This window comes from Ipomoea triloba, chromosome 6, assembly GCF_003576645.1.
Source record: "Ipomoea triloba cultivar NCNSP0323 chromosome 6, ASM357664v1".
In the NCBI taxonomy this organism is placed as follows: domain Eukaryota; kingdom Viridiplantae; phylum Streptophyta; class Magnoliopsida; order Solanales; family Convolvulaceae; genus Ipomoea; species Ipomoea triloba.
This window is the reverse complement of record NC_044921.1, coordinates 24,423,261-24,450,903: the sequence shown is the minus strand read 5'-3', so window position 1 is coordinate 24,450,903 and position 27,643 is coordinate 24,423,261. Positions and strand designations below refer to the sequence as shown.

The following is a 27,643-nucleotide window of genomic DNA, read 5'->3' as shown; positions in this document are numbered from 1 at the left end:
GCTATTCCTATTCCCATGGGAGTCTAGAATAGCATATGCCTAAATTCTAGAAACCAAACAAGGTGCACGTGGTGAATTACAAAAACAACACCTAATTCGCAAAATTAACGTTGACTCAACCTCCCCCGGGTGGGTAAACGTTGTTGAACGCTCTATAATGTACACCTGGCTGTACTTTGTTGTACTGTTCCATTCATTGACCATTATATTCACACAAATATATTATCTCAAGTAACAAATATTGTCAGTACTGCCAAAGATTTTGTGATCTAATGACATCTAATTGCACTTTCACATGAGAGGGGGCGAGTTCAAGTCTCAGTAGAGACGTATTGACCTTTTGTGCTTCATTTGGTTGAGAAAGTAACTATAAACAGATACTACACTGTAAAGTGAATTAGTTTGAGTCACTGGTCAGGACACCTCAACTCCGTGCTTCAGTAACAGAGCAGAGTCAGTAATTCTCTTAACTACCTGACCAATTCAGCTAGAATTCTATCTATCAAATTCTTAGAATTAGTTGAAGACCAACTATGGGAACCCCCAAATGGAGAAACAGTCATATAATTAATGTACCAATTGTTAGCAGATGCATGCACACATACACAGGAATCGTAATCTGTATGCACCGCAAATTTAATGTCCGACGGCCGAATCATCTGGTTCTCATCAGCCCCACCAAAGTCTCAATTGGCAACTTAATTTGGTCATCTTCCTCACTACCTTACCCCCCACGTATCACAACCACAAACGGCGGCTCTGTAAATATATATAAAATTTTAATTACCAGTAACTTATTGCAATTAAACTCCATTTAAAACTCCAAAAGATCACGTTTTTTGTCTGCATACACGAACCTTATATTGGCGTTCGTGGATGGATCGACTAGAATAAGAATATATACCTATCCTGATTCCTGCTTACTTCAAATCTGTATACTAAGTAAATTCTGTATTGTAATATTCATATTAATCTGCGAATTCTCACATTGAGATAGAGACCAGATTCAGTTAAAAGTAAAAATTTGAATCTTATGATTATTAAGTCAATCATCTGACTAATTTGACTGGAGGTACATTCTTACTGAGATAGATGCTTGTTCTGGTTGACCTTTGACCAAGCTTAGTCCAATGAGTGTTGAGCTGAGCTGCTGAGTGGCTTCTTGTGAGATGGGTCCCACGCTCATTAAGCCGACTTTTCATAGCCACCACCTTCCACTTGTCTCTGCACCAATCTCTCATCTTCAAGAATCTGACTATTTTATTCACTCAGTAACCGTCCTACTTTCCTCATACCTGTCACGCAACTTCCTTTTACTTCCTATTATCCTATATATATATAACAACCCTTTCTTGAGTTTCTTCACACTCAACTCAAATCAAACCACCATTACAGCTCTTACCACTGCTAGCTACCAACTCACAACACACGGTTTAAAGAAGTGGAAAGTTTCAATCTTTCTTTTCTGGGTATTTCTGAAATGGCCACTCTTGAAGCTTTGAACTCTCCCACCGCTGCTTCGGCGCCGGCGCTTCAGTATCTTGATCAGTCGTGGGTGAAGGGGAAGAGGACGAAGAGGCCGCGGGGAGTAGCGGAGTATCAGCCTACTGAGGAGGAGTATTTGGCTCTGTGTCTTATTATGCTCGCTCGCGGCGGCGCCGGCGGCGGCGCGAGGGTGGAGGAGGGTTTGCCCACGGCGGCGCCGGCGCCGGCGGGGCAGGTTTCCGAGCAGAAGCTTTTGTATAAGTGTTCTGTGTGCGATAAGGCGTTTGGGTCTTTCCAGGCTTTGGGAGGACACAAGGCTAGTCACCGGAAACTCGCCGCGCCTGGCGGCGCCGGCGCCGGCGCAGGCGGCGGAGATGACAGGTCAACTACCTCGACCACCACCGGGAACAGCTCCGCCGGCGGGCGGGTCCACGAGTGTTCCATCTGCCACAAATGTTTCCCGACCGGACAGGCGTTGGGGGGCCACAAGCGGCGCCACTATGAAGGCGGCAACGTCAGGATCGCCGCCGCAAGAAGCAACAGCGTAGGGGTGGCCTCGTCGGACTGCGTGGGGTCCACCAACAGCTCCCACCGTGACTTTGACTTGAACCTCCCTGCCTTGCCGGAATTCTCCCCAGTCTTCGGCGGCCGCTTCGCCGAAGACGAAGTTGAGAGCCCTCACCCGGCCAAGAAAGCACGACTTTCCATCCCAACCACAAAACTCCAACTCTTCTAAGATCGAACCGCTTAGATTTTGATGTCTATTTGCTCTCTCAGCTCAATTTTGATTCAAAGTAGTTCAAGAAAGATTTGTCTTTAGTTTATATTTATCTTTCAGATGGCAAAAATTCATTGTACTGTAAATACAGTGATATTAGTTTTACTTAATTCAATTCAATTCATTCTTTTTTCTACAAATATTTCAATATCTTTTATATAGTTTGGCCAATTTTAGTTCTTACCAGATGAATGTTTTATTGAGCTTTATTTGGCAGAATTCTTTAAAGTCAGTTGCATACATTTTAGTAAAAATATGGGTTAATGCCAGGACAATTTTAGCTAAGTTAGTTAGAATTCAGTAACAACCCCATATAATGTTACAAGTTGTTATTACTAAAAATAATTGTAAGATGGAATATCATAAAAATCACTTTCTTAGTTTAAATTAGTCAAGTATGAATAAGTAGTTTAAATTAGTCAATTATTTATTACAGTCACTTTCTTAGTTTAAATTAGTCAATTATGAATAACTAGTTTAAATTAGTCAATTATGAATAATTTATAGACTGATTTATTTTCTTATGCCTAGTCTTAATAACTGTTGTGACTGTTCTTAGGTGACTAAAAAAAGTGCTAATAATGTCAACATTCTTCTTCACGTCGCCGGCGAAACCGCGTAAAAGAGGTAGGAATTTCCGGACAGGAATGTGAACATGGCAATGCCGACCTGAAGAACACGTTTTAGGTTGTTGTCTACTTGTTCATGAGGAAATTAAGGTGAAATTGCTTTAGAAGGGGCAGCTACTTTAAAGAATAAAGATAGCTTTAATGGTGTGATGCTGAGCACCCAAGTTATGACCGTCGTCTATCAAACACGTTTTGCAGGCCCTACCGTTGAAACATTCTTTCTTGCCCACCTTATAACTCCAATCAACACGAACATGGCACCTAGACACACAGGATCTAGAATGGGTGCCTGCCAAGTGCCAACTAACTTGGAACTAGTAGTCTAGTAGAATAAGTCTAGATCTACCACAAACCTATAACACCCTCGGAGAGTTGTTTCCCGTTAAGGCTAACCAAGACTCAGTTAGATTAGTCTCATTTCGCAAAATCTTAAACACCCTTCAAAGAGTTGTTCTTGAGTTAAATCGACTGAGACTCTACTAGATTAGTCTTGTCCTGTGGAATACTGAGATACCAAACCTCAGTTAGATTAGTCTCATTTTGCAAAAATACGGAGTATTAAATACTCTCCAGAGAATTGTTCCTAGATTGGACCGACTAAAATTCAACTAGATTAGTCTCATCCAGTGAGATACAGAGATATGGTCTTGTGGAATCTATTCCTTTGTCTACCATCATAGCATGAGTTGATCAAACATTATCCTGCAAACTAACTTACTAAGTACCATAGTTACTAAATTCTTCAGACTTGCAAGCTTTAGCATAGATATGCAGAGGGTCTAAGGGAATCCCTCGGGCTTTGAGGGACTTGGAGGAGGCGCGGGCGCGGGCTGGGGCTGGGGAATGTAAGGCATGAGGGGAGTACCATGTTGGATAGGTCCGGGTTTTATGGAAGTTTTTGAACTTGGTACTGGATCGATAGGTTGGTAATCTTCCAAGTTTACCTTGTCCATACCACTCTCACCGAGGCCTGGAACATGTCCGCCATATTCCTGGGGATAAGAACTCGATTAGGTAATTGCAGAGTCTTGGTTTAAAAGAAAACAGAATATTAGGAAGGACAGCATAGCAAGATAGCAACTTTCTTTACTGATCAAACGACTACTTCTAAGCTAGCCTAACTGTTGAGCTCGGATATGGAGAATGAACTTTTGAGATGAAAAGGAAGAGAGAAAATATTTATCGTTCTAGTCTATTCATGTACCTTCAGCTTCCTGTTCTTAATTGTGGCAGTCACGTCATTCCCTTGCCATGTCAAAGTCGTACCTAAGATTTGCCAATAGGAAAGGTTAGTGCATTAAATGTTTGACAATATGAATACAAAGCCAACTATAAATCTCATATGAACTTATGAAGTCTTAGATGATATTTCATTGTGAATTCGTGGACTAATATGATTTGTCAGAGAGAAAATAGTGCATTAGTACACACATTGCCATTTTGGCTAGCTAAACAATTATCAGCTTAATCTTCTGAAAATTGGAAATATATCCAGCAAAGAAAAAACAAAAAAACTCAGTAAGGGCGACAAAGCCTCTTTGCAAGTGGAAAGCCCTTGTTCTATATTCTATATGAGAAAAACATTATGCACTTGGGACCATGATTCGTAACATCTAGAGAATTATTTTTATTGGTTTCAGAAGAAGTCGGGGAAAGAAATATTAGATAAATCTATGTGCCAATACGGTGATCTGCTACTGTTTATTGATGAAAGTTGGAAATTTGATCATAAGAACATTAGGCATCCTATATGGGCATATTTGTCAAGGATCCACCTCCTAGAACAAAAAACATGCTACTCTAGGAGATAGAGGTTAGGCTTTGCAATGAAACAAATTATGTACATGTTTAATATTCAATTTGTTCGAGTTTTAACCTATTGGGGGTGTAACAGTGAGGACTTTTGGGCCTCATCTAAGGAATGGAAAGGAAGGCCCAAGTGGGCAGACGGTCCACCGTGGCAGGCCAGAGTACACTGGAAGGTCCAACGGTTGGGGCAGTAGTCTAGGCACTCAGTAATCGAGCAAGGCATGGGCAAGAGTAGCCCACGCGTTGCTAGCTCGAGCAAGTGGGTCCCTCCGAGAATGGCAATGATCTAATAGTACAACAAAGTTGGTGACAGTTTCCTTAAAGTAACAGCCAAGAAGGCAACAAACAAGCTTAGTTTTCTTCACCATTCCTTCTGGTCATACTTAGAGCCCCACCTAAACACATATATAGCAAATATTGGCTTCCAGGTGGGGACTTTTAGTCACGAGAGAAACCATAATCTCTCTCTTGTAAGAATTCCCATTGCACACAAAGAGAAAGACGATAAGATTCTTGCCACTTACTCCTACATCTTGATCCTAGAAGTATAACACCCATATTTTCCTTGATCTCACTCATTACCCGCAATATTCTTACACTACAAACGAAGACATAGGAGGTAAAGCTATGTATGTTGGGCCAGCTAAATTTACTCCTAACAACACCAAATAGTTTCGAGTCTCGATTCAAATAATGCTTTCTTCTGCACAGAGTAAGATGCTTGATAACCCTATGTTCCAAACATTAACTGCTAAAATCTTTTGAGTATACTAAATTTTAAACTTCTGTTTAACCTTAATGCAAGGACAGCCATAAGTTTCTGCAATGGAATCATAACTAGTCAGTGTTCATGAGATAATTTCTTCTTCTTCTTCTTCTCCCCTCACAGCACAAAAATTAAGCATAAATCATTCTACAAAAGACAGCCATTATTGCTCACTTGAGTTCATCTACCCAGATTAAAAAGCCTTAATCTTTCAAGAACACACACACATGCAATCATGCAAATCTCAGGAAATTGCAAATGAGAGAGTATCATTACCCTAATGAAAAGAACCATACCAACCAAAATTGTGAGAAATTCATCAAGGATTCAAACAATTTAACCAAAAAGGGCAACAAATCAAACTAAAACTAAAAGCAAATATACAGATTGAGGAGGCAGTTACAGGAAATACCAAATACCTGAGCTTGAAAAGGCACCATCTTGGGTGGAATAGAGCAAGCATACAAAACCTATCCCTATCACCATGGCCAAAACTGAGAAGGACCCAAAATCCTTCATATTGTATCCTATGTATATATATTTGGAAAAAGGGCGGAAAGAAATGAAGAAGAAGAAAAGAGGGAATATGGAAATGCTAAGAAAGTAGGGCGCAGCTGAGCAAATTTGAAGGGGTGGGATATAGAGAAAATCATGTGGGCACAGAGTGGTGGTGTTGGGAGGAGGAAATTGGTACAGTAATTGAATTTGTTGCAGAAAGCGATACACTAGAGAGAGAGAGAGAAAGAGAGAGAGAGAATGAAATTATATTTCATTAAAAAGTTCACTGAACTGAGTTTCATTGAACATATGACACAGAGTAAATGCGCTGCTATGCCGTGTCGCTCTCATCTTCTTCAAAGAAAAGAGATGAGACGTTGAGGTTATCAGGTTAGATCAACTCCATAAGGTTAAGAACTATCATAACTCCATAAGGTTGAGATTTTGAGAACAAGAAAGGTAGACAAGTGTCACCATATTCGTACTGCATTTCATGCAAAGGTAGAAGGAGAGGAAAGTCTATATGGTATTTTACATGCCTATTTGCCTACTCACATCTCAATTTGTTTTCATTCATTAATTTCACTAATAAAACCCTTTTAAATTTTTTTTGGGGTGAAGATAGAAAACTCGCAATTAATATTGAGTGTGTATATCAGATAAATGCATTTCTGTATACAAAATAATAATTGAAAAGTTACTGACTGATTATCGGGTTGATTGAGGCTTGATCTCATTACATGGGAAAGTCATTACACGTCATTTGAGCATAAGGTGGTGTTTGGCGATAATTTTTAATTTTGTTTTAATATTATAGAGTATTAAATTTTTTATTAAAAAAAAAAAAGCGGCGGAGTGGGGGCGGGGGGTGGGGTTTGGGACGAGAGTGGGGTCGTGGGGTGGGTAAATGTATATATAGTACTCCGTAATATAGAGTCGATCACTGGAGGAAGAGTCTTTCTGTGCGCAGAAGTCCAGAACAGTGGAGAAAAACAGAATACAGAGATTCACAGTTTCCATATGGACGCTTCGATCATGAAACTTCTCGAGGAAGACGAGGTGTTCTCTCATCCCAATCGGAATCCACCATGAAATATGTGCTAGAATATATATAGATTCCTTGAATTTCTTAAAATTAAGTATGCAATTCGAAGAGTGGATAAAAATTTAACATTGAAGTTTCCACAGGACGAAACACTGCATTCATGTGCGGATTTGGAGGCGTTTACAGCCGCCCTCGATAGAGATATCGGATCTTCGTCGTCTGTGCCTTCAGCTTCCGATGCCGGTAATATTGCACCTCATCTATCTCGCTTTCCTATTCAATTTATGCAACCCTGTGCCTGTTTTTTTTTTTTTTTTTTAAATCGTGAATTACTGTACTTTTGTGGCAGACAAATTGTTTGTGAAGGAAAACTGAGAAGTTTGGATCTTAAGGATTAAATAGTGTAGCAATAATCTTTGATTCGTACCTTTACATACAAATTGAGTAGAGTATACAGGTGATCATATGCATTGGGCTTGAAAGCTGCCATCAATAAGTGGTTATTTGCACAGTCTACTAGTGGTTTATTAATGTCACTTTCAGCTGCATCCAATAGGCAATAGGGTTCATTATCTTGTTCTTCTAGCATTACTTGATTTAGACATCTCCAGGATCTCTTAGCCAAATGCAGCACAAGGGAAAAACAAATATGTTATCTCAAATTCCTAATAAGTGATTAAAGAGCTCAGATACTTATAAATCTGCAAAAATGAAATTTAGGTACTTCTTTGCTATCTGTTACTGCTTGTGATTAGAAACTCAAATGGATGTTGCTTTTGTTGGGAATTTTCACAGTTTATATATTCTGTTTGAACGCATGAATCTGCATATGAATGATTTCCACTGCTCATTTTTGTCTCTCGTTTTGCTGTTGTGTTGTTGAGTTGTTGTTTACTGTTTAGAAAGCATTTCCGTATCTCAATTACAAAATATGCAATACTTTCTCAAGGAAACGCTTGCACCTCAAGTCAGTTTATTCAGTGGCAAACTACCACCAGTCATGGCCAAAATACCATGTCTCAGAGTCTTCAAGATTCCAGGGACATGCTACAAAAAGAGCAGAATTCATCTGAACTGATGCTAAAGCAGCATTGCCTAGATGCTGGAAATCAATATCAAAAGGATTCCTGCCTGGATGCAAATCAACCGCCATGGACTGAAGAAACATTTCGAGCAATGGAGGTGCAGAATTCTGGAAATGATCCTGTTCATATCCAGGAGCAAAATGGAACTCAAAATCCAGAATCTCAGCATCTGAACATACAGAGTTTCAGTACTCAACAGTCCATCTCCATTGCGATGAGTGGTCAATGGGCAAATTTGAATGGGACGAGTGGTCAGCAGATCACGACAAAAGGTGTAACTAGCCAAAAAGAAGTGTTACAATCTAAAAGTAGTCAACCTATGGCCAATGTACCAAAAAAAGGAATTCAATTGCCATTTGCCATTTTGGTCCCTCACTTACAAACCCAAGTCGATAAGGACAGAGGAATGCAGCTCGAGACATTGTACCTTAAGCTTAAGGTGGGCCACCGGAACTGATTATTTATGGAATCATTATATGCTCTTGTTTCTAGAATTATTCTTTTTCATTATCCTAACATTTTATTCACATTTACAGAAAAATGAAATTTCTAAGGATGTTTTCGTTAGGCATATGAGAAGTATTATAGGTGACCATAAGCTCAAGATGGCCATATTAAAGTTTCAATATCAGGTGAGTAATTAAGGAGCAATGTTTTTTATATTTTATGAAATTAGCTTAAAATCCCTGCAAGAATAGCTAAATCCAAATTGAAATCAGACTGCTAGGAACACAGAGAAGCAGGCTTCAGCACAACAACAACAGCAAACACTATCAAATGGTGCTACCCTGCTCTTTAATCGTGGTTACCTGTATAACTGTATTACTTATCGAAAGGTTCTAACTTCTAACTCATGTGTTGGTGTAAAATGCCGCTTTGCATTTGCAGTGCAAATACCAACAGATGTGAACAACTTGAAAATGGAAAGCAGGGAATGCCAGGCAGATTTTCAAGGGACCCCAGAAAACCAAGTGTCTTCTTCTGGGTTGAGTGCAATAAAACAAGAGGAGCATCTACCGTTTCCAATTCAGGGACTTAGTAAGCAACAGCAACAGCATTTGCATTTCCCGCGGGCATCTTTTTCCACATATTTAAAGGGGAACAATAATAATACATGCTCTGCGACAAACAGTTCATCTACACCGGCATATGCCAAACCTCAACATCAGGATCTGCTTATTAGGCCAATTGCTCATCAGAATATAGGTGCTACTCAGTTAAGACCTGGAACTTATTCGATGAATATGATAAATTCACCTAACACAGAAAGGAAGGGTTCTCTTGGTGAACCAAAGAGAGCAGTTACTCACACAACAAGTAACTCAATGGCACAACAGAATTCAGTTCAGTGGCAATCATCAACCAACAAAGAACAGAGAAATATTCCCGTAGATCATTTTCCTGAGCCGCAGCATAAGTCTCAGATATCTTCTCCCTCTATCTCTGTGCAAGGAGGTTCTACTGTGGGAACTTCAAAAGAGTTGCAATCCTCTAGAATGGGTTTCTCTTCAAGTGCAAGTGATGGACCTTCAAATTTTCGTTCAACTCCTATGTCAGCTCAAGTAGACACTAGTAGCTTGGTAATATTGCTTTATCCACCCCTGAATCATGTTCAAATTCAACTCTGTATTAGCTCTCATTCTTTAATCTATATGTGTGAACACTATGTTTATGTAAATTTAGGCTTGTTCTGGTGATCGATTAGCATCATTATTTTTAATGGTTTAGATTGTTGAGACTAGTGCATATGGTTATAGTTCATCTTACATCAGCAATGCAAAAGAAAATCTGTGCCTGAAGTTGCAGCAATTATCAACAAATTAAAACCAAGAACTGGTGAATTGTCTTCGATAGTTTTATTAATGTGCAAAGGTTGATAATATATGATTTCAAACTGAGTTTCCTATGGACCTGTTGGCACACTTTTGCTTTCTTTGCATTCTGCAGTCTGACCGAGAATATTTGTCTCTTTTACCTGACTTTCTATATTAGGAATTTGTTTTAACCTTTTATCTCCATCTTTATAGCTATTTCTTCTCTGTTCCTCCTTTTTCATTTCATCAGTTAAATTCCTGTAAACCTCCTGTCACCTCTCCCAATGAACCTGGAAATAATGGGAAGACTCCACTGAAAAATCCATTAATTGGCCAGAAGAAGCCACTGGAAACACTCGGTTCTATGCCTCCTCCTCCAAGGTAACATACTTTCCTGCTCTTGTGGTAGCTTTTCAAGTAGACTTTGAATATTTCATCATTTTACCTCCAAAGCATAATCTTTGCATTGGAATATTGTTTATCCTTTAACAACATACAGCAAGAAGCCAAAGGTATCTGGGGACCTTTTAGGTCAAAGCATTGAACAACTGAATGACGTTGCAGCTGTGAGTGGAGTTAATCTCAGGGTAATTCCTCCCGTTCCAACTACCTGGAACAACAAATCTATAGTTTTTATGAGTTAAGTTCTCTAAGTTATGAATTCAGTATTATAACAATTAACAAGTGCATAAAACAGGAAGAAGAGGAACAGCTATTTTCTGGAGCCAATGAAGATGGTCGAGTTTCTGAAGCATCTAAACGAGTTGTGCAAGAAGAAGAGGAAAGACTAATTTTACAGAAATTTCCACTGCAGAAGAAATTGACTGAAATAAGTTAAATCTCTATATATAACTGAACGCTTTTGATACAAAACTTTATCTTGAAAGATTTAGCAACTTATGAACCAGATTGATCAAATTCTGACCCTCTTTTATCTATTTATTTCTTTTGGTTTGTGGTAGTGAGAAAATGTGGTATTAAGAATAGAAGCAGTGATGTGGAGCGATGCTTATCATTGGTGAGGTCATATTTTGTTTTAATCATAATTTAGTTGCAGATTTTCTCGCCCTACTAAGAGGTTGATTTTTCAGTGTGTTGAGGAAAGGATGCGTGTACTCATGACTACTCTCATTAGATTCTCAAAACAGGTAAATTTTCATGCTGTTTTCTTTCCTCATAGAATAATTATTAACATAGTACTTGTATGCTATTTCATGTTGTTTTCTTTCCTCAAAGAATAATTATTGACATAGTACTCGTATGCTAACTGGACCGTGATATATACTGTAGCGAGTTGACATTGAGAAGTTGAGACACAGAACAATTCCAACCTCAGATGTTAGGAAACAAATCATGGTAATAAATGAAAGAGCTAAGGAAGAATGGGAGAAGAAGCAAGCTGAAATAGCAAAATTCCAGAAGGCGAATGAAGTGAGCATCCCTGCCGTTTTTTTTCATTTGATACTGTAGTTCGGATCATTGCTGTTTATAGTGTGCATTTATTCAATCGATCAATTTATTATCCACACTGCAGTCAGAGGATGATACTGCCGCGGATGGTGACAAGGAGAAGGATGAAGGTCATGTGAAATCAGGGAAGGTACCAACCATCATCTTTTTTCAAACCCACTATTTAGTATGCAAGGCTGACTAATGGGCATTTCCAGGTAAACAAGGGGGAGGATGAGAAGACACGAGCAACGGCTGCAAATGTTGCTGCTCGAGCTGCCATTGGAGGAGATGACATGTTGTCAAAGTGGCAACTGATGGCCGAACAGGCCAGGCAGAAACGCGAAGGCAGTGGACTTGAGGGAGCATCTGATTCACAGGCCAGAAAAGATGCTTCATGGAGGCCTGTGTCAATCTTGAATAGAAACACAAGTGATCCTCAAGAATCTGAAAAAGATGCTTCTTCACCGACTGGTATGTTTGGTTTTGGCATCATGATTGGTCTATAGTTTAGTTACAAATTCACACCCAAACGTTCGAGATCTTTGAACCATTTTTGTTCTACAGGCACTGTGAGAACATTTGGAAAAAACAAGGTTGTCACATCCCAAATTGCTAGAACCATAACCATCAAAGATGTAATTGCTGCCCTCGAAATGGAGCCACAGATGTCCAGATCTACATTAGTATATCGTTTGTATGAGAGAATTCGATTTGATGCTTCCACCGAGTAGTTTTGGTACCCTCAGAGTTTGTAGAGGTTAAGGTAACAACATAAACATATATGCATCTTTCCTGTTATTAATAATTTATGGAATCGAATTGATTCTCAAATTTCAAGTTTTTTCCCTAAATTATTTTCTTGCTAGTGGATATAGTAAAGACATCAACATATAGATAGGGAGATCAAATGGTGGTAAAATAACATATATTATGAAGATATTGCACAAGAGATTTCAGGTTACAATCTGACAGTTTGGAGCAATGATCTAAGCAGAAAAACCAGAAACATCAGACAGGAGAAAGACAATATTGTTCATTCATTTCTTGAGATGAGGGAAACATGTGTAGACATCAGCTTTGGGATGCTTTGCCTCAGCATGCTCTCTGCACTTCACCTCTGAAGTAGTGCACATGAATGTCTGCATACATACCTTGCACTGCATATGCATCACAACCAGCAAAATCATTAGCCTCTGATCTCTTATTCACTTCCAGGATTGATTTGATCAATCAACTGAATGGCAACTTCAGAAACTGGAATTTCTTATGAACCTATATTTTCTTGAAAGAAACAGAAACAGAAACAATTCCCTTTCCAGTAGAGAACTTTCTAGAACTCAGCTGAAATGGTGAATCCCCATCAGATCACCAACAGGGAGGTGGGGTGTAGGGGGATTTTGAGAAGGCAAAAATAAAAATTGTAAATTTCATAAAACCTGGATGTTCATAGCCTTCTTGTTAGTTTCAAGCTGACTTCCTGCCCAAGACACCATCACAAAACAATTCATCAGCTCAAATCTCATCCATTTCATTCTATCTCAAAGCTGATACATAACATATAGGATTATATATATACATAGATGTGAATACTTACCCTTACCAGCAGCTTTCAGCTTTTCCATGTTCCTTTCACGAGCCATCTTGGACTTCTGCCCGTTCCCTCCACCCATGGCTTCCTGCACTTCTCTCTCTCTCTACAAGAAATCAAGAATTGATAAAGGCTTTAGGTTTGCCTCTCAGAAGTGTCATAGTTGTGTTTGTATATATATAGTGCGAGGCTGTTTCTAAGAGCCCCGGGATGGTTTGGACTAGGAAATTTTTTTGACTATGGATAACACATTAACACTGAATGAGTCTCATTCTACGGGCCACGGGAGATACCACGTCACTAGTGTTGATTTTGGTAGGTTAGATATTCTATTTAAAATTGTTTAAAATCACTTCTTAACCTAACTTCATGTTACAAAAAAATTTGGTCTTATCATCTTATTAAACTACAAGATTATTAAAATGTTTTTTACCAATTACTATCTTGATCGATTCCATAATAATGATTTTTTAGTGTAATTTATATCTTTTATGTAATTTGCGAATTGTTACAGTGCATAGACCATCAAACAATAGTTATGGTTTTACAACATTTTTTTATAGTGCTATACTAAGATTCGTAAGAAGTTAGGTAACGATTAAAGAAGATGATAGATCAATTAACAAATTATTCTTATCTTTTCAGTGAATTATAATGTACTCAATTTTATTTTACACATTACTTCGTGACTTATAGATTTATTATTAATTTTAATGCAAATTTTTTAATGAATTAATACAAATTATATAACGAAAGCATATACTCTGAAATATACAGAATAAATACCAATTCCAATTTTTAAATATACAAATAAAGTACAGCTGGAGATCACTAAGCTTTAGTGGAAGAAAGCAAATCAGCACAGGCATTGACATTTTGAGACATAAGAAGCTTCTAGGTTTGTCATTTACTCATTTCAGTCCTGGTGGACCACCCCAACTCAGCTGAGACCTCAGCCACTGAATAATTCACCGCTCACGTCACTCTAAAACTTGGGTTAACTCAGCCCAATATTCCCCTTTCGTTTTGCCCATAATAAGTTGGGCTTTTACATAATTTAGCCCACATTTCTGATTTGGTAACCGGGCCTAGTTGGAACAAGGAAGGGCAGCCCAAACAATTATAATGTAAATCATGAATGTATATTTTAATATATTAAATGTACATTATTTGTGTACTGAATATACATAATTTGATATATTATCGAATAATATACAATCATTACAAGGTAAATCATGATCCTTAGTATAATGATTGCTACAGGTAGTAGGGGTAGTGACCTTACAAGGTGAATCATGATTTATAGTAGATTAATTCTCCGTCCTAATAGTCAGCACATTAAGTGGTAGGAGACTGGTCAAATGATTTGCTTCATTCATATGGATGAGAATCAAAATCCCAACCTCATAGACGAAATGCTAAACTACGACGCTAACCATGTTGGTTAAGTTTTTCAATCTTCTTATACATGCTAATACGGAGTACAAAATATTATTCCGTATATATATGTAGCTTTCACTTGTGGGGAAAAAGCATGCAGCCGGAAAAAGTGACCGGCCACATGATTGGAAGGTGGCTGCAATTATGATAATCAAAACTTTGCCTTTATTTTCCCCCTCACATCCAGTTTTCCAACTCATCCATTATTTCAATTGGATAAGCTCGTCTACGTAGACACATGAATATTTCCCAATTTAATTAATGCCAACATTGTTGGATAATGACCATGGCAACTCAAGATTATATTCCATCGCTTATTATATATGTTTTAAAATATGCTTTTTATTTGTTTATAAAAGACGAAATTTCCCGTCTAAAGAACTTTCATATCAAAACGAAATAAGATTATAAAAAAATCGATAGATTATAGTGATTCAGTAACCTATTAAGTGAAGAACCTATTCCTGATGCTCATATTATCTTTTTTAAAAAAAATATTCCATGCACACTGGCAATGCGCGTCTTTGTTGTGTTCCACTGGGGTGGGTGAAAAGCATAAGAGGCTCGATCTTATGACATCTCATATAAAAAGGTCATTACATGTCATCTGAACACAATGCGCTTAATTTTACTTTTTTTTGTTATTTTCTCCTTATCCAAGAAACGAAACGATAAATTTTGTTATGCAGCGGCGCAGCGCAAGCGGTTGGATGTATACGTGTATGACGAATTCAATGCACATGATTTACGTGCAAAATGAGTTATACAGCAATGCTCTTTTGTTTCTTCGGTAAAACGCAACTTCCATTAACCACACAAGATAATATGAAGAATTTTCATAATTTATCCCTATATTTAATTTATAATGCGACCAACTTTAATTTATTTGTAATTATAGTAATTTAATTACACATAATTAGTCCGTACTTTCTTAGACAAAGTCACAAACCACTTACAAATTTTACACTCTCAAAATTTAAATTAAATTAAGACATCTCATCTACACTCATAAATACTTTATTATATAAATCAAAACTTATAAATTATAATTTCTAGTCTAGTACCAAATTCTTTTCTTAATCTTTGTCTAACTTATGCCCACACTCAATCAACTAACCATTACTTAAATGTTCAAACTTGCCCTATTAATCAATTAACTTAATCAATTGTACAATTACGTTACAGACCATGTTAATTAACAATTACTTTTTTCATAACTTAACATTATTAATAATGTCAAAGATCTTGTAATTTTGTGATTTATTTATAGAACTATAGAAGTATGCAATATTAACTAGAAGCTCAATTATGGAGTTTTGATGGTAGGTTGCAAAACATCAGCAATTTAGCAGCCCGTTTACCAACTGTTCAAAATTGTTAGGTTGTTGAATATTTAAAATCAAAACACTCAATATTACGACATAAAATTTTTTTTTGATCATTGTCTGAAAGTATGAATCCCGCTTTAAAAACTTTATGTAATGAATTCAATTACGAAAATTATGTCGCACTTATTCGATCATCGCTTTCGGGGCTCCACTTTAAATTGTTGGACGTGAAATTTGCATATCATGGACCGACACAGAGGTTCCGATATGAAAGAAAAAGCTAAAGCGAATATGCTTTCCTCTGCCAAGCAAATATACCTTGAAATCTTGAATGGGCCTGGTTTAGTATTAAACAATACGTAATTAAGAGATGATTACGTATCCAACCATTCGTTTAATCTCGTATCCTACTGAAAGTAAATCATTTTTCAGAGTCGTAGTCAACAGAGATTAATCTTCAACAATAATTGGTTACTCCGTATCATGTAATGCGGAGTGTATAGATTTTATGGGTCCGACGTTTTTGCCGCTAAAGAGAATCCCGTGTACATCGTTAATTCATTCTGCGCTCCATTAATAAATTTCTTTGCTTCTTTGCGTAATCTTTTGTCGCTGTGTTTATCTTCTCATCATCTGCGGTGTGAACCCTTTGGGAATCAAGAGAATGATGGAGTTTTTGCAGGGATACTTTGAGACAGCCTTGTGGGCTCTCGTGGTTTCTTGCATCATTGTGAAGCTGGTTTTGAGCGCCGTGGATAGTGATGGGACTAAAGGTGTTCGAGAGATTGACGCTGAGAGTTCTGGTATTGTGAAGGTGGTTGATGAAGATGAAGGAGAAGTGATTGTTGGAAAGGTTGAAATGGTTGAACAGTGTGGTGATGAGAGAGATGGCAGTTGGACAGGTGGAGAGTCCAGGAATCTTGGAGTGTTTGAGGTTGGAGCCTCAAAGATTGATGCTTTGTGTGGTGTTGAGGAAAAACATGTTCTTGGGGATGTTAAGGTTGTCAGGGAGGAATTGGTTGGAGCCTCAAAGGTTGATGCTTTGTGTGGTGTTGAGGAAAAACATGTTTTTGGGGATGTTAAGGTTGTTGGAGAGGAATTCAAGAGTGAAGAGGTTGGGAAAAAGAATGTTGTGGGAACAAATTTGCCCAGAGATGATACTGCAAGTGGTCATATTGAAGGAGGATTTAGACAAGAGGATGAGAAGGATGAGGGTCTTAGTGATGATGATGATTGGGAAGGAATTGAGAGGAGTGACTTGGAGATTCGATTTGCCAAGGCTATTAACTTCGTCGAGTGTGGGAACAATGATGCATTGTCCAATCTGGGAAGCAAGTTGCAGATGCAGTTGTATGCTCTTCAGAAAACCGCAATGGAAGGGCCTTGCTATAAGCCTCAGCCAATGGCATTCAAGGTCTCTGCCCGTGCCAAATGGTATTTACCTTCATCTGGATGCTCATAAGTTTGAAATCGTGTGAATATTTAATGCTTACAAATCTTATGCGAATGAACCAAAAGCAATCTAGTTCTAGTATTTAGGTAACTAGAGTAGAAAATAACCAATTACCTAGAACTGCTTTAAGATTTATGATGCCATGCGAAATGATTCAATTTCAGTAGGGAAGAACATTATAAGCAGCTGATGATTTCTTGTGCTAATCCCACTTGAAGAATAAGTAGATGGAAGCAGATTCTAGCATAATTTACTTACTGTGAATCTTGATAAATGATAATGGAATGATTTTTAGTGAATCTTTTGTTGAAGTTGAGTCACCCAAAATCTGTCACAACAGAGTTATATTTGCTATTACAATCAAAAAATGAATTCTATGGCCTCGAACCGAATGTTGACATTGAGAATTGTTAGGCAGGTTTTAAACTAAAACATGGTTTTTAGGCTGGTGGTACGCTAAAATATGGGCCATATGGCTGTTGAATATGTTAGATATAGTAAGAAAAATTTGAGAGAATTGGACAAGTCGATGCAATTTGCATTGCTGGGGCGACCTTAGACCTACTTTCAGGGTGTAGTTTGATTGCTAGGTATATTCGTATATAACAGGAGCGAAAGCTGCTATGTGTAAATGATGGAGGATACTAATTCCATTGTGCAAGGAACGCTTGGCAAAGAATGGGAAGCATGAGTTCGGAGGCGGCAATGGAGCAGTACATTAAACTTCTATCAGATACCGTTCCCAGCTGGATTAGATGCTCCTCCACTGTAAGTGTCACTGTTCTTTCGATTTTTACTCCCATTTGGTAAAATGACTGCTCTATGATCCTTCAGTTAAGTTCCGGGGCCTAGAATGAGTTCTTCTCTTTCTCCAGGAAAGTTGTGTAGATAGTTCTTCAGCAACTGGAAAGACTCGTGATCCAGATTTTAATGCTAGCTCTCCCGACATTCAATCTGATTGTACATTTGTACCAATGAAAAGTACTCTTTTCCTCTGTTGATACTTCTCCTCTTAAATTTTACTGCGTAATCTTTGCAATTTTGCATCTTGTTAACACCGCCTTAATCATCTGCAGGTAACTTGAACAGAAACTTTCTGTCAGAAGAACAGAATTTACTAGCACAGCACAAAAGGTGATTGCTCAGCTTTTTTCTGAACATATAAATCCTAGTGCGTAAATGCGATTGAGATGAATTGCATAAAAACAATGAGGAATGTTGATCTTGACCCTTAAATTTCTGCATCTCATCCTTTTATAAACTGCAAATGTCTGGTTTTAAGGTGGCATAATCACACTTCAGTAATTGACTTCATTTCCAGTTCATGTCTGTGGTTTGGTGCAACAAAACATTGTTTCATTTATGATTCTTTCTCAGAGTACAACACTGTTTTCTGCAGGTTGAAATCTGATAGGAATTGATGATGAACTGCTTGTTTGTCCAACAACTTGGCCATTTCCCATGATCCAATCTGAAGTCTGAAGATGTGCTTCAAGAATTGCAGGGGGTTAATAATTAATAATATTATTCTTGCTTTTAGTTAGTTAGTTTTTTTTTTTAATAATTTATTTCTCCATAATGTTTATGAACTATTGGTATGCAATACCCTGCACATGTAATTAATTATTTGCATCATATTAGGGCTGAGCCTGTGCGTAGATAACAGCTAAGTGCTCTAATAGGATGGCTTTACACTAAGAAAATATATTTGATATATTGTCAAGCAAAGATAAAATAAAAAATTAAGGGGTTAGTTCAGGTAAACAAGACTACAAGAGAGATATCATTGATTTATGAATCTGGTTCTCATGAGAATTATTACATTTTTTGAGAGAATGTGCAAATTGATTGTGCAATTGGAAATGTTGCAGTCACGGATAATTGACTATTTACAAAAATGTTACTACATTTTTTGGAATAAAATTTTTCAACCCTATAAAATTTTCAGCCCTAAACGTCATTTGCATTTATACGTTTTTGCGAAAAGTCTAATTTTAATTTAAGATATATGAGATTATAAGACAACTCAATTGATCCAATAATTTGTGTATTAATCTCAAAAAAAAAGAATATTCTGTAAGACAGCGAAAGAGTCAAATTAAGTATGTTATAATCATAGCTATGTCATGTAACCGGCTTTATCTTTGTATTAATTCAATAATATCGATTTAATTTTCGCAATCAATATTGCTAAAAACAATTATACAATTTATTTTTTTTACTAAATACATTCCACATTTATCTAATTTTATTAATTTATTAATGATTAAACAATAATGATGAGACAAAACTCCAAGGTCAATGACTGAATGGTCAACTTCACTGGCTAAATATGACCACGGACCACACTCGTTTTGACCGCACACCTAATTTTACACGGGCAACTTAGCAAACGACGACGTTTCCTTTAGATAAACTCCCCACGCGCCACCAAAACATAAATATTCATCCCTGTTTTACGCAAATCTCTGTGCATTTTTCTTATCATAAATACTTCAAAACTCGGAAATATTCCCTTTTTTTGAGTCTGATCCGCCTTCTCATTCCAAAGCGAACGCCTAAATCTGCTTTTCCCGATTTCCTTGGCGCCTGTATTTAGTAATTTTCGTTTCGGAAGAATATCCCGTTTTCCCAAAGATCGTTAGATTCTTTCTGTAAATTTTGATTTTTTTTCTTCTTTGTTCATTTCTGTAATCTGGGTATTTATTCCAATAAATTAATCAAAGTTTTGCAATCTGCAAATTTAATTTGGAATAAAGTGTACAAAGATTAGACGATACATGGCGACGCAGTTTGATCGGTGGGAGAAAGATCCTTTCTTTGCTGCAGCCGAAGAGGTTCAGGAATCTGCAGACAGGTAACCCTTTCCCGTAAATTGATATTTTTGTTGTTTATTACTATTTTTTTCTCCTTTTTTTTGGGTTTGTTTTTTCTCATTGCGCGTAGAAATGTAAAGATTTATGCTTTTGTTGAACTTTGGGGGTTTTGTTTAAATTGGTGAAATGTAATGGTTTTTGTTTCCCTAAATGAAGGATGGAAACAATTTATAGAACATGGATTCATGTGGCGAAGGATAAATCTAACGCTTGGGACGCCGAAGAGCTACGCCGAGATCTAAAGACTGCTCTGGGCACTACTAAATGGCAGGTGAAGCTTTAAACGATTATATATCTATATTACAGTTGGATTAGTTTGAAGGCTAAATTTGTTAAATAATTATAATGTTGAGCTCTTGGTGAGCAAAAAAGTAGTTTGGGCTGATGATTGTGGAATTGGGGCTTTTAATGTAATGCAGTTGGAGGAGTTTGATAGGGCAGTTAAATCGAGCTACACTAATCGTTCAGGTGATGATGCGGAACATAGACACATGGAATTTGTTGTTGCAATTGACTGTGAGATTAAGAAAGTCGCGGGTTCTTTGGCTGAATCGGATGTTTCTCAAGGCAAGCCAACATCGCCGTGGGTGCGATTGGATAAAGGGGAGCGAGATGAGCTTGCATTGTTCTTGACGGGACCTGCAGGATTGGCTTTAGAGAATGATGAGCAGCAGCAAACGGGGAAGTTGGGAGAGGATGGTAAACAGTCGATGCCTGGTTGTTTGAGGAATTCTTCAAGTCAAACAGACAAGGGTTTAGCGGAGGCTAATGAAGATAAATTGGGGCATCGTAGAACTGCTAGTGCCAGTGCTGATATTGGTGCCTGGAAGATTGCAGTTTCTGACGACGTCTCCACCATGCAACCTCAACCGCCCCCGCGAAAGATACCTAGTTTTTCAGGGTTCATGAATACCATGGAATCTGCAGCGAAATTGAAGTTTGCCAAGAATGGTTACCGGAAGTTCAAGAACTCGGATTGCCACCACGAAGCAGCTGAAGGTTCATTACCACAAACTCAGCCGTCGTCTAGGGTGAGTATTTGTTTACATTTCGTGTATGGTTTCAAATATATTTGTCGATTTTCTCATTCATTGTAATTGCATTATAGGGCAGCAACACATGCTATGAGAGGAGTAAGAGCTGCCTAAATGGATGTGATAAATGCTATGACAAACAACTGTATGGTTGGCATGGAACCGTTCAGCGACAGTTTCAGAGGTCTCAGTATTATATGCTATATAGTCGACCTGTTCGGGTGGTTTTCCTCATCATTCTCCTCTGCTTGATCGGTGAGTCTGTTGGTTTGAGCTTCTATATTGGTTCAAACTCAATTCTTCTCACAACAAAAGTACTCAAGATGATTTTTTTCCTCTTATCATTGCAATCTTTTTACGATCTTCCATCATTCACATGGTTAACACGTGTAGGTTTCTTCTATCTGTTCGGTAATGATTACTTATATCATTTCGTTTTCTTTGCAGGTTTTTTGGCATTGCGTATGTGAGGAGAGATGAGTCCATTCGTGGAATCTGACGGGCATCGGAAAGGTTAAAGAAGCAAGTGTGCTGAGAATGTGCAATAGTAGGGGTAGGTGTAATTTTGTTGCCAGTGCCTGGGATTGCTCCATAATTGCACTGTAGAAACACCTTAGCTACTCTTGATTTATATTTTTTCGGGGTTTCTTTCTCCATAATTGTTGTATTATAATATGAAGAATCTTATGGATGGCATGTGGCCATTATCAGTCCTTGCATCCCACAGAATGAAAGAAACAGGCTGTCACCAGCGAAATCTTGTACATAGATCACATATTCCTCTTGCACTTGCCAGCTTCTTCTTCTTTTTAGTCTCTTCTTGTACATAGTGCTTACACTTTAGTATTAATGCCAACCAATAGGTGGTTGGGTTGCGTTTACTAACCAAAGAAACGAAAACAAACGAAAACAGAAAATGCGTTTACTTGTACATTTCTCCAATTTGATAACAGAGAGTGTAGATTGCTGATCATTAGCTTTATATGTTTTGAAAATGTATAAAGAGGAAGCAATCATTCTACACTAATTGGACACTGAATCTAAACAACACTCATACAATAACTTGTTGCATCACAGGATCAGTGAGAAATGTATCAAGAAAAGTCATTGTGAAGCATGGGTTTTCCTAGTGCTTTTGCTTAAATCTTTTGATTCTCTACCTTTGTTACCATCTTTACTATGAAAATCACCGCCTTCAAACGTAACCCTAGAGTTCCGGTACTTACTGCCAAACGCGGTGCCAAATCCCCATCCAAGGCCTACTCCGACGCCACAGCCTCCACCTATGTCATAAGAATGTAGTAGTGAATTCTCAATATAATGTCTTAACTCCTGAGTAGGATTAGAGCATACATAATCATTGCTTTGGTAAGCATTTTACCTGCACCAAGACCTAAGAAATTTAGAGGCATTCCTGAAAGAAGATGCAAGAGTCAACCAATCAGCCAGCTAAAGTAGAGAACTACAAAAATTTATGTAAAGGTCATAAACAGCAGTGCTAGAAACGCAATCATCATAATCCTTCCCTTCCTAGACTTAAGGTCTTGGACTATTCCCAAAGGGCGTGAATCCGCTTATTTACACTGACATTGCTGGTGCTGCTGGGCACAAATTTGTTTAGTCTTTATACTTCCCTTGTATCCAAAAAGTGAAAAAAGGAAATGCACATTGGACCCAGCAAGTACAACCATATCTACTTCAAAAATCAAGAATTTGCTAACAATGGAATTTATTCATCAAATCCCATGTTGATGAATTGGATAATCTAGTCTAGTAGTACAACGAAAGAAGATTCAGTAAGAATATGGAGTAACAAAGAATGAGAATCGGTAATGCAAAGATGCATGTGAAGATCTTTGATCAAAGGATACAAGGTAAATGTTGAGAAATAGGGCACTATCACATCTATAGTAACTAAAGCCACCCAAACATTGGGGAAAGGGCTCATTTTTCTTCTACTTCATCTTCTCACCATCAAGTCCTTAACCCCACTAGGATTCTGAATTTCTAATATCTATCTACCCTGATCTATAATTATTGGAGTTTCTTATCACAGCCATTCTTGAGCTGCTGTATAAGCATCATATGATAATCACATCTATTCTTGAGCTGCTGTATAAGCATCATATGATAATCCATTCTTGCAAGAATGTCTAGTGTTGCTTATCATTTGTACTGTTTCTCAGCCTAATTCACAGCATATAATCACAATCATGATTTCACACAAGGAAGTTAGCATATCTGGATTGACCTAATTCACAAGTTTCAAGCAAAATGCTCTGTTGTCTCAGTAAATAGATTCTAATGAAACATTTAAGAATAATTATCAAACAAAAAAACGGAAAAGAAAAAGGGAAACAGTGAATCATACCACCGAAACCCCATCCTACCCCGAAACCGCAACCAATCCCAAAACCTAAAGATGAGAATAAAAAAATATATTAAGAAAAGAAAAAAGATCAACAGCGGGAATACACGAGCTAATGTTAGGTAAAGAAATGAAAGGGGATTCGGATTCCGGGCTATGAGTAGACATACCAAATCCGATTCCGGTACCGTTGAAGTTCGTGAGCACCATTAGATTTTCCGGCGAAGAATCGAAGAATGCACAGATGTGAAAGAAAGTCTCGCTCTGGTTTTGCTCATCTGGGGAATGGGGATCTATTGGACCGTCAACTGCGGGTGGGCTTAAGTTGGCCCAAACTTTTGGCCTCTTTCTAAGTTGGCCCAAACTTTTGGCCTCTTTCTAAGTTGGCCCAAAATTTTGGCCCATTCCAAATTTGCAATTCTTCATGTATCTATTCAAATCAAAATCAAAATCTCAAATGGACAACCTCAGTCAAGTTGATTAGACTGTCGATTTGGTAATTACAAGGTCACAAGTTCTACCTTCTTGGTTTGAATTGGTGCGGAATTTACTTAGTGCATACCTTCGGATATAGACATGCATACCGAAAGACATTGTAGTTTCTTTGGGTTTTCTCCTCTTATTTAAAAAGAATCTCTAGGACAAGACACATGAGTGTGCGTATTTGGAAGCTTGTGGGCCAGTTAATACATATCCCGCCATTGATACCATTCACTAAATCTCTAAAGCTCGACACACGAGTGCGACGACTTTGTGAGCAAGCCATGGCCATTCAAGAACTAGAATCATAAAGAATGTGGGAAACACACACATGATATGTGTGCCCCTCCAAGATGAATATCCATTACAGAGCGTGACCCTCCCCCAATAATCACTCATCATGCATCCACACACACCTCTTTACTCTTTACTATAATGCAAATTGCAACATGATTACTTACACCCCTTTTTTCAGCACCACTCATTCTCATACTCCACATTGCTGCAAATCAAACCACCCCAACATGCATCTTTCATTTTCATTCAAAATGAATGCTCACAAATCACGTGTGTGTGTATATATATATACTCCTGCTTGTCGTTTTCTATCATCGAATTCCAACCTGTTTACAATGAATTGTTTAAAGTTTGACAGACGATTAACATGTTCAGATAATATTGTTCGTCTAAAGCGACATACAAATTGGTAAAAAGATATGAATTCTGTCAAAACATTATCTGTATTCTCACAGCATTGCGATTACAGTGGGTGTTCAGAGATCAGAGAATGGAAGTGAACTAAAACTTTAGAAAATCATTGCATAAAAAACATAGATCTAAAGCTTACAATTGACGATCATAAAAGAGTTATGCATGATCTCATGTTAGGAGGAAATAGCAAAATACAAATGCTGAATGATACTAAAGACACTGAATATGTACAGATTGAGGTAGGGTGGGTAGACCTGTGTTCGAGTTCAAAATTCCTTAATCACTGACATTCTAGAACCCTAGCTCGGTAATTATTTACCTCTGGATTCTGGTTCTCCCGACCTAACCATCTTGAAAAATTATGCAGAAGACCTCTTTACGGTTAAATGTTCATCCTCAGTACGATATTATTGACATTGCCATCGCGTGATTTCTCCAGTGCAGCAACTTTTGCTCGGTATGCTGCAGCAGCCATGGTGGTTTGTACTCTCTGCCCTTGAGAAAGTTCACAGGCTTCACCGATAGAACCGTATCTTAGCTCAGCGGGAGGGATGAAACATTCTTCTGATAGGCCGGGAACGTTGAATGCCACTTCCTCGATAGTCCATGCTTCTTCCATCCTGGTTTTAGTGTGGCTCATGGCTGTTTCGCCAAAGCGGAAAAGTGTCACCACTGATCGGCCCGAGTGAGCGATCATGATCCCCTCAACGGGTCTATAATCATCGAGGAATGAGTTGATCGTGGTCTCCCAGTAAACAGCATCTCCTCCGTTTGTCTGGATACGTGTCAGGTGGGAGTCTTCCAAGTGTACAAGAAGCCCGGTTTTCTGGCTGAAATAACCAAACAGAACGTGCCTAATGATCTCTGCCGGTCCTTCGCTTCTGGCCTTCAAGGTGTGCGGATCAGCACATAGTTTGAGAACAAAGCAGTCCTCACCGTTGATTTTCTTTTCCCCCGTGCATTTTGCATTGGCAAACATGTTTGCAGTGGTTCGTGGATCGAGCCCCTATAAGTAAAACTCAATGTTGTTTTAAACCGAACTTTACAGGATCACAAGCTACGAAAATCTAAAATATAGCACACGCTAATTAATAATGTCACCTGAAGAGCACGTCGTAAGGGTCTGACGGGACCTTTAGCTGCATGAGCGCCAAGCCAAGGTGTATGCCTCCAAACAAGTCTCCCGTTACAACCAGCATGAACTTTGCTGCTCCCCAACGCAAGCTCGACATACCACATATCCGGGTTCATTTGCCAGAGCACGAATCCACCCGACTCCGCAGTTTTCGACGAGTTTTTGCTCTTTATGACCTTGGTGGCCGTCTCAATATCAGACGCCAACATCTTAACCTTCCCCATCGCATAAGCATTATGAATCACATTTTGCAGCTTCTGGCCTCCAGACGCCGCTGTGTACTGCTGCAATATGTACTGAGCCGACGAAGTTTCCTGCAAGTACATCAACCACGCACCATTAACTCCCGGGAACCTCAAAAGAAAAAACTACTCGTATTAAAAAACAGACAAAAAATCAAGAACCACCCGTGCAGAATATTGACTAAACAGCGTGATCACGATCAAAAATTTATATCATTGTCTCGCATAACATTTACTTCCATAGCTTTAAATGAAGACCATGACTACAGACTACCCCTCAACCATATCACACAGGTGTCCTTATTCCAGGTTATCTTTCTGTCCATTGACTTCAATCTCAGATTCTCAGCACATAGTAACATATTCGCGGGGCGATGAATGTAACAACATTAATGTCTTATCCCCACCCCATCATACTAACCTAAGAGTCCAAAGACTCACCAGTAAGGCAATAAACTTCACACCACTGTATCTCTGAAGTGTCAAATAGCAACAAAATAATTCATGAACACAAAACAAAGAATGGAATTTCCTTGCCAGAGCTTCATGTTTTCAAACACCCTAGTATTATTAGATATTTAGATAAAGACAACAAGTGTGAATAATACTCACAACCACAATGGTCCCTTTCGTTATCAACAATAACTGAAAATTGGGGGTTTGTAAATTGTGACCTAAAGAATTGCTAAAAGACATCATTTTTACAACATTTAAAGCTCCGAATCAAACGAAAATGAAGAAAATGAGGAAAATGGGGAATTTAGCATAAGAAAGAGAGGGAAATGAGAGACTAACAATGGGGGTGTCTTTAATGCTGAGATGAGGCAAAGGGTCGTTGTTGCTAACATGCACGGGGGCGAGCGGCGCACCCAAGACGCCGAGCAAGAGCCTCAGATCCGACCGTTGCTGGAAGCTCGACCCGGAAACGGAAACGGACGGGGCCCGGCACAGCTGGCCCTTCATCCAGTGGCCCCACTTCTCGCTCTTGGAGTCGCCGCCGCCGCCGCCGCACTCCGACGCGTTCGGATCCGGGCCCTCCATCAGCGGCGACAGCGTCTCCACGCCGCCGCCGGGCCTCAGGCTCCCCGATCTCGAAATGTACACATCCGGCGGCGGCGCGTGGCTCGCACGCCGCCGCCGCAGAAGACCCGAACCCGACGGAGACGGGCTCCGGCCCCGAGACCTCGCCGGAGATAGCCCTCTCACCACCTCCTCTTTCAACGCCGAAAAAAATCCTTGCTTTCTCTCCATTCTTTCAAGAACGCCCTAACCCTCCACTCGCACTCTCTCCCTCAACCAAAGAAGCAAAATGGGGAGAATTTGCAGAGACAGGAGAGCGTGGAAAAGGAGTGGATGGGTACAGACTGCTCAGCTGCGGTCTCACTGAAAAAGGAAACTAAAGGAAGCAGAGCAGTAGGGGGTAAAGACCAAAGGGCATGCCGTTTTGGACAAGCATAAACATCTTTTTTTTTTTCGGCTTCTTAGGGATTTAAGGATGTTTTTCAACTTAACTAAACTACATTTCACCCATTAATATCACTCCAACAGTATTATATGGATTCATATATTTTTAATTTAGTCAACTCAAGACTTGTTAATAAATATAAAGCTATTTTTAATCCTTTAA

At 38.6% G+C, this 27,643-nt stretch overlaps 8 protein-coding genes across 9 annotated transcripts; 4 read left to right on the top strand and 4 right to left on the bottom strand.

Annotated features, from left to right (window-relative positions):
* Positions 1-1,349: 1,349 nt before the first annotated feature.
* On the top strand, positions 1,350-2,405 carry LOC116021686 (zinc finger protein ZAT10-like). The gene has a single exon (XM_031262150.1). It carries the CDS (start codon positions 1,481-1,483, stop codon positions 2,219-2,221), a length of 741 nt encoding a protein of 246 aa, XP_031118010.1. The 5' UTR covers positions 1,350-1,480; the 3' UTR covers positions 2,222-2,405.
* Positions 2,406-3,430: 1,025 nt separating this feature from the next.
* Positions 3,431-6,330, bottom strand: LOC116022928. Its single transcript, XM_031263841.1, has 3 exons — positions 5,887-6,330; positions 4,097-4,158; positions 3,431-3,884 (listed from the first exon to the last, which is right to left on the bottom strand). Exons 1-3 carry the CDS (start codon positions 5,984-5,986, stop codon positions 3,672-3,674), a joined length of 375 nt encoding a protein of 124 aa, XP_031119701.1. The 5' UTR covers positions 5,987-6,330; the 3' UTR covers positions 3,431-3,671.
* A 571-nt stretch (positions 6,331-6,901) lies between these two features.
* On the top strand, positions 6,902-12,212 carry LOC116023139 (transcription initiation factor TFIID subunit 4b-like). The gene is made up of 15 exons (XM_031264112.1): positions 6,902-7,024; positions 7,154-7,253; positions 7,960-8,534; positions 8,632-8,727; positions 8,815-8,875; positions 8,984-9,675; positions 10,160-10,290; positions 10,409-10,496; positions 10,607-10,742; positions 10,872-10,927; positions 11,001-11,057; positions 11,200-11,340; positions 11,444-11,509; positions 11,577-11,832; positions 11,926-12,212. The coding sequence occupies exons 1-15, from the start codon at positions 6,986-6,988 to the stop codon at positions 12,090-12,092; spliced, it is 2,661 nt and encodes an 886-aa protein (XP_031119972.1). The 5' UTR covers positions 6,902-6,985; the 3' UTR covers positions 12,093-12,212.
* A 46-nt stretch (positions 12,213-12,258) lies between these two features.
* Positions 12,259-13,114, bottom strand: LOC116023140 (uncharacterized protein At2g23090-like). Its single transcript, XM_031264113.1, has 3 exons — positions 12,956-13,114; positions 12,798-12,838; positions 12,259-12,518 (listed from the first exon to the last, which is right to left on the bottom strand). Exons 1-3 carry the CDS (start codon positions 13,029-13,031, stop codon positions 12,399-12,401), a joined length of 237 nt encoding a protein of 78 aa, XP_031119973.1. The 5' UTR covers positions 13,032-13,114; the 3' UTR covers positions 12,259-12,398.
* Positions 13,115-15,995: 2,881 nt separating this feature from the next.
* On the top strand, positions 15,996-18,934 carry LOC116023071 (acyl-CoA-binding domain-containing protein 3-like). The gene is made up of 5 exons (XM_031264035.1): positions 15,996-17,151; positions 17,833-17,938; positions 18,046-18,151; positions 18,247-18,304; positions 18,570-18,934. The coding sequence occupies exons 1-5, from the start codon at positions 16,382-16,384 to the stop codon at positions 18,589-18,591; spliced, it is 1,062 nt and encodes a 353-aa protein (XP_031119895.1). The 5' UTR covers positions 15,996-16,381; the 3' UTR covers positions 18,592-18,934.
* A 532-nt stretch (positions 18,935-19,466) lies between these two features.
* LOC116022718 lies at positions 19,467-21,868 on the top strand. Of its 2 annotated transcripts, XM_031263565.1 has the most exons (5): positions 19,604-20,027; positions 20,203-20,317; positions 20,466-21,077; positions 21,155-21,335; positions 21,528-21,868. In XM_031263565.1, the coding sequence occupies exons 1-5, from the start codon at positions 19,951-19,953 to the stop codon at positions 21,548-21,550; spliced, it is 1,008 nt and encodes a 335-aa protein (XP_031119425.1). In that variant the 5' UTR covers positions 19,604-19,950; the 3' UTR covers positions 21,551-21,868. The 2 variants fall into 2 exon arrangements, with proteins under 2 accessions (XP_031119426.1, XP_031119425.1); XM_031263566.1 differs by lacking the exon at positions 21,528-21,868 and having other exon boundaries at positions 19,467-20,027; positions 21,160-21,316.
* Positions 21,869-21,986: 118 nt separating this feature from the next.
* On the bottom strand, positions 21,987-23,723 carry LOC116022719 (protein TRIGALACTOSYLDIACYLGLYCEROL 5, chloroplastic). Its single transcript, XM_031263567.1, has 4 exons — positions 23,619-23,723; positions 23,452-23,496; positions 22,462-22,494; positions 21,987-22,363 (listed from the first exon to the last, which is right to left on the bottom strand). Exons 1-4 carry the CDS (start codon positions 23,656-23,658, stop codon positions 22,185-22,187), a joined length of 297 nt encoding a protein of 98 aa, XP_031119427.1. The 5' UTR covers positions 23,659-23,723; the 3' UTR covers positions 21,987-22,184.
* Positions 23,724-24,649: 926 nt separating this feature from the next.
* On the bottom strand, positions 24,650-27,488 carry LOC116022858. The gene is made up of 3 exons (XM_031263744.1): positions 26,812-27,488; positions 25,741-26,088; positions 24,650-25,645 (listed from the first exon to the last, which is right to left on the bottom strand). Exons 1-3 carry the CDS (start codon positions 27,265-27,267, stop codon positions 25,022-25,024), a joined length of 1,428 nt encoding a protein of 475 aa, XP_031119604.1. The 5' UTR covers positions 27,268-27,488; the 3' UTR covers positions 24,650-25,021.
* Positions 27,489-27,643: the final 155 nt, after the last annotated feature.